Below are 15,470 nucleotides of genomic sequence, written 5' to 3'. Positions count from 1 at the left end.
ACTAAGCAGCAATTCAAAGCACTGAGAGCACCACCGCCATCTCTTTTGCAACTGCTCACTTATCTCTGCTGTTGTAGCATAAAAGCACACAGACAACACGTAAACAAATGAGCATAGCTGTGTTAAAGAAACTCTATTCATGGACACTGAAATTTGAATATTTTCTAGTTTTTACATGTCACAATATATTACTATTCTTTTTATTTTTTCAATCATTTAAAACTGAAAATAATGAAAAAAATTTCTACATTCTTCACTCACAGGCTATTAGAAAACAAGCAGTGGGCCACATTTGGCCCATGGGCTGTCGTTAGCTAACCATTAAATTATGTGTCAATTCTAGAGTCTTAAAATATATTGACTAGGCTCATAGTAAGATAAGATACATTCAAATTGAAAAACCATACTGGAGAAAGTTCATTTTCATTTGTACAGGAAATATTCAACTTATGAACTGCCAAAGTAATGTTTTTATTTTAAAAATTAATACTTATTTCATAAAAGTATGTCCTTATTTGGTGCTAGACTGGGGTAGGGAATGTATGCTACAAAAACAGTATAATTTAATATTGAGTTAGGAAGGGAATTCAGGGCTGAAAAATGCTGTGGAACTTGAAACATTTTAACTTATAATGTATCTGAATCTATCACCTGATGAGCTCATTTAATTAGAAAAATAATTAGCAAATTATATAACTGGCCTCATTAAAAGACTCTCACCCAGCAATTTTATGCTGCAGATATACCCTCACATGCAAAAACCATATATAGACTGCAGCAAAAACTGTGAACAATCTAAGTGCCCATGATTAGGAGACTGGCTAATTTAATTACAATATGCTAATACAAGGGAATATTAGGCAGCCCACTAAAAGACTGAAGAAACAATAGAAAGAATGAAGTAAAGTTGTAGATAATGCAGTTGTGACTTACTTCCATTCCTAAGAATACATTGTAGAGAAACTCTCATACGTGCGCCTACGTGTTCAGGCCAGCAAAAAGATGGAAACACACTTTATGACCAAACAGAACAGACAGCGATATATTCATCCATGGAGATCAACACAGCAATGAAAATGAATAAGCCATAGATACACACATCCACATGGTTGGATGTCACAATGGCGAGAGAAAAAAGCAAACTGTAGGCTACAGAATGTCATCATTCATATCAAATTTCAAAACAAGCAAAATCAGACTGCATTATTCAGGGATATATCACACATATGTAGTGAAAGCATATATGGAAATGGTAACCACAAAATTTAGGATAGTAGTTACCCTTGGGTGGGTGGGGAAAGAAGATAATTAGGGAAGAGCAACTGAACTGGCAAATCTTAAGCGGCATACACTGATATTCATTACATTATTAGTTGTATCTTTTTGTGCATCTGAAATATTTACAATGTTTTAAAAATGTTCATCTTCCATACGCACATATGTATTTTGTTCAGTGAAAAAACAAGATGTAGAACAAGGTTGTAGAGTATGTTACCATCTATGTGTGATTGTGTGTTTTCGAAGAATATACTACAATATTTTTAGAGTAGATACTTCTAGAAGAATACAAATCATTACAGCAATTGCCTCTGGGAAGCACCGGGTAGGAGGGGAAAGAAGAGGGAAGGAGACAAGTTTACCCTCTTAAATTTGTATTTGGTACCATGTACCTGTATTAACTTTCCAAACAACAAATTTAACTTTTGTCCTTAACCCAATGGTCTGGTAGGTAAGCATTAAAAGATAAAAAAGAAGGGGAAAATGAAGGAGGAAATGACTAAAGAGTGACTGGAATCCCCAAACCCTGGCATTAGGGGGGACTTCCAAGGTCATGCCCTCCGTGGACGCCCTTCTGCTACCCAGACGGTGGTCCATTCCTTCTTCCAGTGTTTCTCTGTGAAAGGCTCTTCTTCTGCTGTCTCATAATTTTAACCTACTAATAAATGTGGTATTTCTTTCACAGGACTGTCCTTAGTTACCATCCCGCCAACCCCACCTTCACCCATCAGGTCTCTGCTAACTGCCAGCTGGGTGTCTGCTGTTTCCAACAATGCCTTTGGGCATAAGTTGCTGCACAGTCTGATCCTATTGAACCCAGGCCCCTTTGTAGCACCAGCCTTTGGGGCTTGTCCCACCCAAGAGGGCTCTTATTAGCGACCTCTTTCTCTGGTTCTCTCTGTCAAACTTCTGGATGGGCTACAGTTTAGCTTGAATGTAGCTACCAGTCTCCTCCTAACTGTTTACCACCAAGATCTCCATCATGTTCCACAGCGCCCTTGGGCTTGAACTTCCCCAAGTTCTGTTTCAAGTAAGGCAGTCCCCTTAGGGTGCGCTACAGAGCTCTCTGATGGCCTGCCTCTCCCCTGGAGAAAATCTCTGCACCACTGCTCAGGACCCCTGGCAGGGACAGCAGCCCACCTCCCAGCTAAAGTGACACCCCTGCTTTACAAGCAGAGCACTGGATTGTAGCAGTAGCCCTTCGTGTCCTGGCTGACCTCTCCCAGTGTGCGGGGACCAGTGGGCTGGGGGAGGTGATCAGGGCCAAGGACTCTCACCCTGCCATCCCTGCAGCAAAGGTTCGCCCGATGAATGGAAGTTAGGTGGAGGAAAGGAGCCTCAGATTTCTAAGCTGCTCATGTCTGGAACGGAGCTTCTGCAACAGAGAGCTGGGGAGGTGACAGACGCTGGTGGCCTGCCCTTTCTGGTGAGATACCGCAGCCCTGGAGTGGGGGCTGGTGGGAGAGGGAGTCCGTATTTTTGGCTGGACATGCAGAGTAGAGCTTCTGAGTCACTGAGCTTGGCCAGCGTGGGTAATGAGCGAGTCAGGGCTCCAATGCCACAGACTCTTAATGCTGTTACTGAGATTCAGACTTTACGAGCTAATGTTTCTCTATTTGCTGTACTTTTCTAAAAAACTACCTTTCACCAGTTTTGGTTGTCTCACTAGAAAAAGGTCTGCAGAGCCCCTCACACACCATTCAGCTAAAGCATACTTCTTCAGGGAGCAGAATTTTTTATATGAACTTGAAAAAAAATCAGCTGCTTTTGTTTCTGATGCACACTTTTGTTACACAAGGTCCTAGGTCTGATCACCCATCAGTTCTCTTCCAGTTGTAAATATGTATGAGTTGATGTTTTAGATGGTCATTATCTTCAAATTACTGCAATCATATAAATGTCTCTATTTCCTATGCTACTTTCATAACCTAGAACACAACATTCTCAGAAATTTAATAACTCATAGGTAATAGGGTTAATAAATGTCTCATATACACAGCTAATCTTATGAACATTTCTAGGGTGGGCTAAAATATAACCCAAATATGAAAATAATTAAACTCATCTATCCACTAAGCTATATAGAAATTAGTCAGGGTGACTGTACAAGCCTTGTAGCAAACACTGAATGACATTCACTGAACGTAAAACTGCTTGAGAGAGTTATAAGAATGCCTCTGTCCTGTATACCTACAATATTAATTGCCCAATAATCTCTTCTGCCCACCACTAGGAAAAGTATTAATTTAAGTGAAAAGAAAATATATAATCATCCACTGAGTTGATGTCCATCAAAGGACAGGTCCTACGTTAATCACAGGAGTGCTTGAGCAACAAAGCCCCCTCCCCCTTCCACAGTGAGCGCACAGAACTGAGCTACGAAACGTGATTACACAGAAGAGGTGCATGCACTGTGGTAAGAAGAGCCAAGGAGAACTTGTTAATAAAGGATGAGAACGTATTCATCAGGAGGAGAAATACCAATCCATCGTTTCAGGTGGGGAAAGTGGACAGAGACACGGCTGGGAGCACAGGGCATTAGAGGAACACATCTCAGGACTGGAGAGATGAAGCATAAGAGGAAAGTAACAAGATACGAAAGTGGGTGGGAGCTAAGGAATCTGATCACAGAAGGTCATTAAGGTATTTCAGCCAGGTTAATACAGCATTTAGGTTTTGGCAAGGGAGCTACAGTGGCTCGGTGGACTGGCTGGGAAACAGAGGCAGAGTATCGCTGCAGTAGGGTGAATGCACATTCAGACACAAATAGACATTTTATGCTAATGGACAGTGAAGGTGGGTGCGGGGTTTCAGAGTGTCTCCCAAGGTTAGACTCAGGCAGCTAGATGAATCGTGACAGCACAAACCATGGTGACCAATGACGAAATGTTCATATTACAGACGCTCCGGGTAGATAGCTACGTGGCCCCCACGTAGTTTGTCAGCTGGCATCTCAGTACAGATCTAAAGCTCAGGAGGGAGGCAGGGCTAAAGGCTCAGATTCTGGCGTACGGATATTGCTGGGATCATGAGAGCAGTCAGCTAAGATCGTCCAGTACGAGACTGCAGGAGGCAGCTTGAAGGCGGATTATCTACCAGTGACGACAGTGAAGCAGCAGATGCAGAGAGCAAGAGGAACCAGGAAATGAACCTTTGATCTGAAACCCTAGTTGGGTCAAGATAATAATAAAAGTATGTACTAGAACACAGAGAGCAAATAAAAGAGTACACTGGTATTTATAATCCTGAAGCTGCTTAATATCTGAAAAGAACTTAAAATTACTTCAGGACTAAGTCCAAAAAAGTAAAGGACATTTTACTAGTTTCAAGTAGGTATTACCTATTCTGAAATAACCGTCTCCTAATCGTTTGTCTTTGGTTTCTTTGCTGATTTCCAAACCTTCACTCTAAAATAGAACAAAAACATCTTATAAATAATTACTTCTATTTAAAACAAATCTAGGTTATTAATATATCTTAATAAATATAAAAGTGGCATCTGTGGCACAGCTATCTCTGGAAAGAGAAAATGCCATGTCAGTCTTGAACCTTAAAAGGTTTATCAATCAGTATAAGTGCTCCATCTGAATCTGTATATAATATACTGTTGGCTAGAAATTTTTAATTTTAATTAATTTCCAGTTTAAATCAATTTAATAGAATGCTGTTTTCTATTAAAAATATACAGAAGTAAAGAACTGTGTGTTACCTTGAAAGAAATTAAGCATTCCTTAGAGACCAATAAATTAACTTTCTACATTATTCAACAGGCATTAAAACTGCATGGTATTTTGGGACTCAAAATACAAACAGCAAGTAAACATTAAAGTAAAATAATGATTCATTTATTTTCCCAGTACAAATGTCCAAGTTACTTTCCAACAGGAAACAAAATAAAGGCTCTTTCTATGAAGGCAAACAGGACAATATACCAGGTGTTCCATATTGCCAAAAGAAGTTGGTATTACTCACCACTAAGGTCCTGCCATCATGAGAATTTCTTAAACAGGAAGAGCCTCAAATCAGGTCTATTAATATTAGTTCTCGAGGAAAATTTAGGAGAAAAAATAGTCATACCTTCAAAGGCAAAACTTCTACAGTTGTGTTGAGCAGAATATCCCCTGGATGTTCCTGGTTACCACTATGGAACAAATAACTGAAAAGCCAAACATAAAAATATAGTCAGACTATCCTCCACAAAGGTTCAGAAGGGGGCCTTACCTCAGAATAAGGTTGACGACGCTCAAGTCTGTAGTGACTGCACATCATATGTCCTGAATAGTTGCAGGGAAATTAAAACCTAAGGGGGATGCAATAGCTCCTCTATCAGAGGGGCATGTTTGCTGCATAACAATAATGTACTTGACAAAAAAAAAAAAGATGACAGTGTTTTGTTGCTGTTGATGCAGCCATTAAAATGCTTGTGAATCACTTGTGACAGAGTATATTGGATAATATATGATATAAAATTACATGTAGACCACGATCTCAAAGTAGAAAGTGCACACAGTTACCAAGAAAATAAAAGTGTCAATATGGTCATAATGGTATCCTTGGGGTTATGATTGTTTTCCTCATTCTTCACACCTTAAAATTTTTGTATAATGAACACATATGTATGTTACACAGAGAATTTTTTTCCTAACACTTCACTTCTGTATTAATAAATACAACTTCTGCTTTTTCCCCTCTCAGCAAATAAGTTATGGTGAAAATCAAATGATCCCTTTTCTCTGTCCTAGGAAGGGTGGGTCTGTGCATGGACTCCAAGAAAATTCACATATACTGTCACTTTAGAAGAATTGTGTTTTGCTAGAAAAGTGCCCTCAGTAGGGGCATTATAAATATCATTTTACAGAGGTTTATTGTAAATATATTTGTTGTTACTAAGTTTGATCTCGAATATATGAGCTCTTTAGTAGATTCTTTGATGGAATTATTTTTATTTCCTAAAAATAAACCCATAAATGTGGTTTGAGGCTATTCTTGTTGAGGTGAAAGAAGAGTGCTATTTCTAATTCTATGAGGACTCAAGTGTGGTGAACAATACCTCACAGAGCAGAATTCCACTACATAGTATAAAAATGAACATTAAATAACAACAAAACCAATATTATATACTCATATAAGTGCAAAATATTACTCAAAAGTATTCTAATATGTCTTGCCAGTGATCTTCCCATTGGTTATAACGTTTTTACACTTAAATTCCGCTTTAGAATCAGTTTAGAGTAACTGTTTACTGTTTACTGGAATCTAAACTGATTCCAGTTTAGAATCAGTTTAGAGTAAAAGAAAATTAATAGCATTACATATAGCTATGCATTGTTTTTGACCACCTTAAACAGAATTACTCCAAATTACTTTTGGCAGATTCTAAAAACCAAATGGCCTTCAAAGGAGAAGACATGACATCACATTCTGGGGATTACATGGAAGTATGCCACAGACAGTCTGGGGAACATACCCAAAACTGAGGAAAGATGGAAGGAATTGTGACTGTTAAGTAAAAAATGGGGAGAAAAAGTCCCAAATTTTGTCAAGTGAACAGAAATGCTGAAACACATAAAAGGGTTTTAAATGCTTCCATGGTGTACTAAAGGCACTTGCACTTCCAGCACTTGCAAAAGCACTGAATAGGAATAGTCATAGGCTGTCAAATTTATCATTTCAACCAAATTGCTGGGCCATCCACTAGCTCGCAGCCAAATCCTAAGGGATATTCTAGGATAAGGACGTGAAAACTAATTTGGGATTCTGAGGGAGAGTTCTCCATAAAAGTATTAAAAATCTATACTAAATATACATTCAGAAATACCAACAGAATTTATCAAACATACTAAATGCTGGTATTATATCTGTAAGCAACATACCCCTACTGTCACTGAGTTACACAAAATGTATTTTATAATCCAACATTCAGGACTCATTGACTGCTCACATGTGTGATATACACCAAAAATTGCATCATAGATCACATTATGAATAAGAGGTCTGAATTGTAAGACCAAATTATATGTCAATAATGACCTACCTTTCCACATTGACTGGCTTGTCAAATTTAAACAGGATGTAGTCTCCAGCTACTGGAGTTATAGCCCAGAAGAAATCCTCCCCCATATAAGTTTTCTCCAGTGTATGTCCTTGGTAGACCTTCAGAGAAGTAGATACCTCTGCAGGGGGGTTTACATGGATCTTAAGAAGTAATGGTTTCATGTAATCTTTATCCTAGGAGGAAAGACATATTAACAACATACGGCTCATTTATACTTCAGAAGAACAAGGATTATACAGTAGATAACAAATTGTCTGTGCATGAGAAAAATAAAATTAGATCACCAACCGTGAGTTTCTGAATTTTTCCTGTTAGTGAAGAATGCAGACCAACATGTTGGAAAAGAGAAGGTCTGAAGCGAATCCGTAGATTTGCTTTCTGTCGATCACAATGTTTCTAAATATTAAACGGGAAAGTTAGTGTTACATTATAAAGTGAAATCTTGTCCTCCTCTGAAAGATGAGAAGCCCTTCAGAAGGGTAAATATTGAAAAGAAAATCCAGCTTCATCTCATAATTCCAAGTCGTGTTTCTTTAGGGTCCCCTTTGAGGCATTAATAGATTTGCTACCTACCTGATAAACAGACACGATGCGGAAATTAAAAATAAGCACTTCCAAGGGAAGAGTTAAGGATTTAATTTCAACTACCTTTCAAAATAGGTCAATATAGATTTGACTTTTTTTTTTTTTTTAATTTTATTTATTTATTTTTGGCTGTGTTGGGTCTTTGTTTCCATGCGAGGGCTTTCTCTAGTTGCGGCGAGCGGGGGTCACTCTTCATCGCGGTGCGCGGGCCTCTCATTGTCGCCGCCTCTCTTGTTGTGGAGCACAGGCTCCAGATGCGCAGGCTCAGTAGTTGTGGCTCACGGGCCTAGTTGCCCCGCGGCATGTGGGATCCTCCCGGACCAGGGCACGAACCCGTGTCCCCTGCATTGGCAGGCAGGTTCTCAACCACTGCGCCACCAGGGAAGCCCCTAGATTTGACTTTTAATGTTAAAATGCACAAACTCTAGAGGTTTGGTTCAAATACACAAAATATCTTTAATTGGATAATATAATGAAGAATTTGCAGATAAGAAAAAGCACATTTTGTTGCATGAAAGCAATCTGAAAATGTGAGCCAGCAAGTGGACTACAAGCAAGGACACAACATCAAAACAGACAAATCGGGATTCCCCGGTGGCGCAGTGGTTGGGAGCCCGCCTGCCGATGCAGAGGACACGGGTTCGTGCCCCGGTCCGGGAAGATCCCACATGCCGCGGAGCGGCTGCGCCCGTGAGCCATGGCCACTGAGCCTGCGCGTCCGGAGCCTGTGCTCCGCAACGGGAGAGGCCACAGCGGTGAGAGGCCCGCGTACCACAAAAAAAAAAAAACCAGACAAATCCAACTCAGCACAGTTGGGAGACACCTATGTTTCAGCTCTAAGTGCCCCATGGCGCATATTTTTGATTATAACCTGCTCTCGTGTGATCATGGCGTGTGGGACCTACAGCCCTGGCAGGACTCTCGTGCATTCGTTAGCTCAGTGCTTCAGGACAGCCATGGCTACCTTGTCATGCTTTTATAAACCCTTTCCATTTTCAATGACTTGTATAAGTTTTGGGCCCAGAACATACTGAAAAAGACAAATGTATAAGACATTTCCACTTTGAAAGACCTCCAATTATTTCCTGGGTGTTAAAATGCCTAATTTTTCTCAAGAGGTTTACTTCATTAGCATTATTGCTAACAGGAGAGTAGAGGTGAAATTGTATATTTTATTTACACAAATAAAACACTCAAGTGGAAGGAGAGGGAAGGTAAGGGAGGGAGAGGACAGGGGAGGAGCAAGGAGAGGGGAGGTGGGATGGTGGAGGCGAGAGAGGATGAGAAGCAGCAGTGCCTGAGACCGAGCCCGCCACTCAACACACAGGCAACGAATGACACATTCGGGCCCGAAGAGTCAAAGCAGGTCCATAAACCTTTGGAAGAATGTGTGAATGCTTTTTTTTTTTTTTAAAGTAACATTGGTTTATATAAGTTTCAAATACACATTATACTTCTACTTCTGTATACACTACAGTGTTCTCACCACCAAGTCAGTTTCCAACCATCACCATACAGTTGACCCCCTTTACCCATTTCACCCCGCCACTCAACCCCTGCCCCGTCCCGTCTGGTAACCACTACTCTGTTCTTATAACTACGTGTTTGTTTTTGCTTGGTACTATTGGTGGGAATGTAAACTGGTACAGCCACTGTGGAAAACAGTATGGAGATTCCTCAAAAAACTAGGAAGTACCATATGACCCATCAATCCCACTTCTGGGTATTTATCCAAGGAACACTAATCAGAAAAGACACACGCACCCGTATGTTCATCACAACGTTATCTACAATAGCCACAATATGGAAACAACCTAAGTGCCCATCAACGGATGAATGGATAAAGGTGTGCTGTGTACACGTACACACACACGTACACACACACACACACACACACACACACACACACACACACACACAGAGGAATACTACTCAAACATAAAAAAGATGAAATCTTTCCATTTGCAACAACATGGATGAAGCTTGAGGGTATTATTATGCTCAGTGAAGTAAGTGTGAATGGAAGGGTCTCCCAGACCCCTGTCAAAGGGATGTGATTCTGGAGCCAGCAAGTATGTGGTGACAGCTTCCGTGACATCCTAGTGGAAGCAGCTGAAAAATTACAGGCCATAGAAAGAAGGGTGGAAGAATGTATCTTCATGGTTTTAATTTTTACTTTCAGAGATTTTCACCTCACAAGCTCACTTAAGAACCTAACCACCATATTAGATAAAACTGCACAGGACCAATTAAAGGCAAGTGTGTTGTACAAATGTAAAGATGACATGAATTGTTCTGTGTCCTACAATAAAAATTCCTGCAAATCACAAAGAAAATACAGGTAAGGGCTTACATCATAAAAATGAGTTGATCGAATCGATTTATATGTTCAGTCATTTTTGGAAAGCTGGTACTCTGCTATTTCGCTACACACCGTGATTTGCTCTAAGAAAGTGGTTATTTTTAAAAGAGAGAGAAAGCAATAGCTTACAGACACCTGAAGAGGGTGTCCTAAAAGCTAACTGGCAGATAGGATGATCAAACTGTTCTAGGGAATATAAGGTCATGAAATCAAATTAAATGTTTGTTTGTGAGAATAAGTCAACACTATAATGACATATGCTTATAATAAAGATTTCCTTGTTATTACATGTCAAAGTGACTCATTCATTTTTAAGAATGTGTATTCATATTTTATTTATGCTTACAGCCAATAATTTAAAAAATTTTTCCAGAGATACAATTCAAATTAGACAAGAAAAACATATTAATTTACTTTCTACAATAAGATTTCAGTGGAGATAACTTAATATTTGAATAGTCCAAGCAAAAATCATTGTTTACTGACTTACCCTGTCACCAACATCCCAAAGGTCAGCATATCAGCATGAACATTGGCTTCTTACAAGTAACACAATACAAAAAACGTACACTTTTGACTTGTCATTGTTTTGGTATAAAATATGACCTCCATTCTATTCCTTATATCCAGGTGTGCTGGGGTCCGATATTGTCCCCAAAGTATTTGAAAAAAGAAAGCTGCCAGAGGATGTGAAGAAAACCAAAACAACTCCCCCCTGACACAGGACAGATATGGCCAACAGCAAGGAAACACCAGAGCCTCAAGACACAATAAACATTCCTCAGCAATTTAAAGAAAGGTGTGCTTCACTGACTTAAAAGTCCCTCCAGAACAGGAACTTCTTGTAGTTCTAGAAAGAAGGCAAGCACTTACACTGGTAAGTGGAAACACTGTTTTCTTTCAGCTACCTATTTAACTGTTCGTTTACAACATCTGGTTCCCTAAGAGTCATCACTTTCACTAAAAACATAAAAGAAGCCTCTTCTACCCGCATAAGAAATTAACTTACTGCATCTTTTTCAGGGTTGCAGACTTTCACCCACAGAATATGGTCCAAGAGCCAATCAATGGGTTTCTCCTTATAGAACATAAATATGAATTCCACAATCAGAGTGAGGTCTGGCGCTTGAAACATTTTACCTGAAAAGATATTCCCAATCAGTAACTGTAATAAAGAAGCCAAGCAACAAAATAGCTTAAATGAGTGAAATCCGTACAACAAATACACTAAAGCTTGTGCTTTCAACTATAAATCGTTATCAATAATTTCCCCACCTGTCTTATCAAAAGCAAACTTGCTTTAGCTAAGTTTAGTTGTCACCTGAGTATAAACAGAAGTAGGTACTGAACTCCTAACTTTCTCCATTACAAAGTCTATCATACAACTACTAGCTCAAAGGATTCAAGAAGCAAGCTGGAGATTTTTCCTTCATGTCTTATTAAAATTCTTCCCATAAAGAAGGAACTTAAGAGGTTTAAGTAAAAAAAAAAAAAAATTAACTAAATCAATAAAAGCAAAAAACAAGGACTCCTGAATTTTGTCTTCACTGAAACCTTCACAAATAAAGATGTTTTTTGAGTCTTAAATTAAGTTTTGAGATAGATGATCAACAAGATCAAAGCCCCAGCCTCTAATACTTACAGATTTAAAGCATTAGAGGCAGCGAAATGTTACTCTCTGGGGTGTTTTTTAAGACCTATAAATTTCCTTCAACCTTCAACTTTAAACATATTCTCTTTAGTTGGATACTTTAGGAATTTTAATGAAAAAAAACTTTAAAAATAAGTACCCTTACTAGTCCCTGAAAGCAACACATGAATACAAACTAATGACTGAACAAGAACTTCATGTACTATGTCAAATACCAGGAATTCCTATTAGAAAACCACTAGTGCAGGACTCTTCTTAAAAGAACCCCAATCTCGCAAAAGCTCTGGGCTTTAAAACAGGAACTCGAAGTGTCCGAGAAGGAACCAGACATGCTCCCCAGGACAGTGGTTGGCTCTCTGTGGACATGAAAAGCCAGCAGGGCTGCCTTGCAGAACTCCAGAGTAAATATTACCATCTTAGAACTCTCCAAATACTGACTTTCAACATTTTATACACAGAAGTTTACTGAAATTAAATTTTCTCAAAAGCAATCCATTTCCAGAGGAAAAAAGACAACTTTAAGGTAAAAAAAAATAGTCTAAGGTTCTAAGTCACAGTTATTTCTGAAAAGTAAATAAATCTAAAACTTTTCTTACCAATGAAGCCCAGCTGGGAGAACTCAAGTATCATCCATTCCTCAGAAGAAAGTTGAAGTGCAAAATTTTTTATGGTGTTAAAGTAATTCTGCTTGACAATAATATCATCTTCAAGCTAAAGAAAGTTGAACAATCATATTAATAAATCAGAAAGAGAAGGAAGATTTAAAGAGAACATCCTTTACTATGGAAAAACTCAAGCACACTTTTATAATGACAATCAAGGAAACAATGGTCAAAAATGATGAAAATATAAAAATAAATTTTAGGACTTTCCTAGCAGTCCAGTGGTTAAGACTCCACGCTCCCAATGCAGGGGGCACGGGTTCCATCCCTGGTCAGGGAAGATCCCACATGCCACGTGGTGTGGCCAAAAAATACATAATAATAGTGACGATAAAATAAAAAGGAAAAATTATAAAAAATAACTAAAATAAAAATAAATTTTATTAAAAGAAACCAAGGAAAATAAAATGGCAGATGCACATAGCAAGTCAACAAAACCACTCCCTTTCCACGGGAAATAACAAAACCACTCCATGAATTACTCCTTTTGGTCCTTTTATGGCCCCCAACATGATTTCACACTATCCTGTTTTCTTTTCAAAGGAAAAGAATTTTATAGGCCTTTTAATATTTTCTTTTTTTTTTTTTTTTTTTGCTTTTTACATAATACATGTAACAAGTCAAAAAAAAAAAGCTAGCAGCTCTCCTCTGCCCTCCACCCTGCTAGTAGAAGTGACCAATGTTCAAGGTTGGGTGTGCACCCACTGGACACCTTCAATATGGGCATACAGCACAGGTAGACCCATACCTACCGTAAGGTTCCCACCACCTTTACATTTTTATTAAAAAGGGATCACATTATGAAACCGGCTTTTTTCTCTTAATATATCATGAATATCTTTCCAGGTTAAAGAGTATATATTTAAAGCATTCTCTCTAGCAGATTCATACTATTCCCTGGGATTGATGGACAAATCATTCACCTGCTCACAGGCAGACACCCAGGTTGTTTCTCATTCTTTGTCAATGCAAACAATGCTTACACTTCATATCAGTGCTATTCATTTCTGTAGGATGGGTTCCTAAAAGTTCTCTTTTTATATTTTAAAAGGTATCTTCAAAATACTTAAGAAGCTGTAGCAACTCAGAGCGCCAGTTAACCCCATGTGCTCTGCCATCACCACGTGTGTTACTGGAATGTTTACCAGTTCAACAGGGAGTTGACAGAGACCAGAGATCAAGAGTATCTGCAAAGACTTCCTCCCCAAATCTCCTTTCATAAAATTTTAAAGTCATAAGATGATTTTTTTACATATATACATTATTTTTTAATATTCTTTTCCATTGATGATTTTAATATCATAAGAAAACTCTTCCTTTTTTTTTTTTTTTTTTTTTGCGGTACACGGGCCTCTCACTGTTGTGGCCTCTCCCGCTGCGGAGCACAGTCTCCGGACACACAGGCCCAGCGGCCACGGCTCACAGGCCCAGCCGCTCCGCGGCATGTGGGATCCTCCCAGACCCGGGCACGAACCCGTGTCCCCTGCATCGGCTGGCAGACTCTCAACCACTGCACCACCAGGGAAGCCCCTTCCTTTTCTTAATGACACATTATCATTTCTAGTTATCTGCAAGTAATTTTCACTTATTTTAGTATTTAGATTTTTTCATGTGTTTAAGTCCTATAAGCTTTCTTCCTATCTGTGAAGAAACAGTAGCAATATTTGGAAAGGTATGATTTTGACTCACCCAATGTCTACTGAGCTTTGATTATGTTCCATACACAGTACTAAACCCTGGGAACCCACCAGTGAACAGAAAAGACAAGTTTTACACCCTCAGAGCTTGTAGGGAAGCCAGAGGGAAAACCAGACAAAGCACAAAGCCCCGCTGGCACCTAACCTTGCTTTCCCAAAGAAGAGATGCCCACACTCACACGCAAACATGGGCCGTGGACACCCAAAGGAAAGATGACCCCCAATACCAGGTACTTCCAAGCTTTTCCAATAAGTAGATTAAAAAACAAGCTTGGAATAGAGATGGAGACGTAGGGAACACACGTGTGGACATGGTGGGGGAGCGAGGGGGGGATGAATTGGGAGATTGGGATTGACATATACACCATGTGTAAAACAGATAGCTAGTGGGAACTTGCTATATAGCGCAGGGAGCTCAGTTCGGTGCTCCGTGGTGACCTAGATGGGTGGGATGGGGGAGTGTGGGAGGGAAGTCCAAGAGGGAGGGAATATATGTACACATATAGTTGATTCACTTCGTCGTATAGCAGAAATTAACACAACATTGTAAAGCAACTATACCCCAATTTAAAAAACAAAAACAAGCTTGGGACTGATTTAAATATACAGAAGTATAGGTGAAATAATTAAATGCCTACTTAAAATTTAGTGCACTAAATTTGGTTACCACCAAATTTTTTATATTAAATTTTTTATATTAAATTAGAAAAATTGCTTTCTTCCACTCTCACACCTCATCAAACAACTTCACTTTTTAAGAAACTTTTAAAGATAACTGTAGATTCATATGCAGCTATAAAAAATAATAGAGACCCAACATACCCCCAATATATATCCTCCAATATAATTACAGCACAATATCACTACCAGGAAATTGACTCTGATACAATTCAACCACATTATTCAAATTTCACCAGTTTTACATGCACTCAGTTGTGTGTAGTTGTGTGTCTGTGTGTTTAGCTCCATGCAATCTTAACACGTGTACATGTGCAAGAGCACTAGTAGAGCTAGGACACAGATCAGTTCCATCACAGGGACTCTCATGCTACCCTTTACATCCTCAGCCACCTCCCTCCTCTCCCCGCTTCCTAGCCTCTGGTAACCAAGAGTGTTCTCCATCTCCATAATTTTGTCATTTCAAGAATGCTATATAGGGACCTCCCTGTTGGCACAGTGG

General features: G+C 39.1%; 1 protein-coding gene across 2 annotated transcripts in view; it reads right to left on the bottom strand.

The window, feature by feature from the left end:
• Positions 1-15,470, bottom strand: part of MGAT4A (alpha-1,3-mannosyl-glycoprotein 4-beta-N-acetylglucosaminyltransferase A) — a 108,874-nt gene that overhangs the window by 8,739 nt on the left and 84,665 nt on the right. For both annotated transcript variants that reach the window (XM_033401848.2, XM_004277764.3), the window contains 6 exons: positions 12,528-12,642; positions 11,290-11,420; positions 7,622-7,729; positions 7,313-7,506; positions 5,356-5,434; positions 4,619-4,685 (listed from right to left, as the gene is read on the bottom strand). In XM_033401848.2, coding sequence (XP_033257739.1) covers positions 4,619-4,685; positions 5,356-5,434; positions 7,313-7,506; positions 7,622-7,729; positions 11,290-11,420; positions 12,528-12,642 — 694 coding nt within the window. The remainder of the gene's footprint in view (positions 1-4,618; positions 4,686-5,355; positions 5,435-7,312; positions 7,507-7,621; positions 7,730-11,289; positions 11,421-12,527; positions 12,643-15,470) is intronic.

This window comes from Orcinus orca, chromosome 13 (assembly GCF_937001465.1).
Source record: "Orcinus orca chromosome 13, mOrcOrc1.1, whole genome shotgun sequence".
Taxonomy (NCBI): domain Eukaryota; kingdom Metazoa; phylum Chordata; class Mammalia; order Artiodactyla; family Delphinidae; genus Orcinus; species Orcinus orca.
The sequence above is the reverse complement of the archived record's forward strand: the minus strand, read 5'-3'. Positions and strand labels throughout refer to the sequence as shown.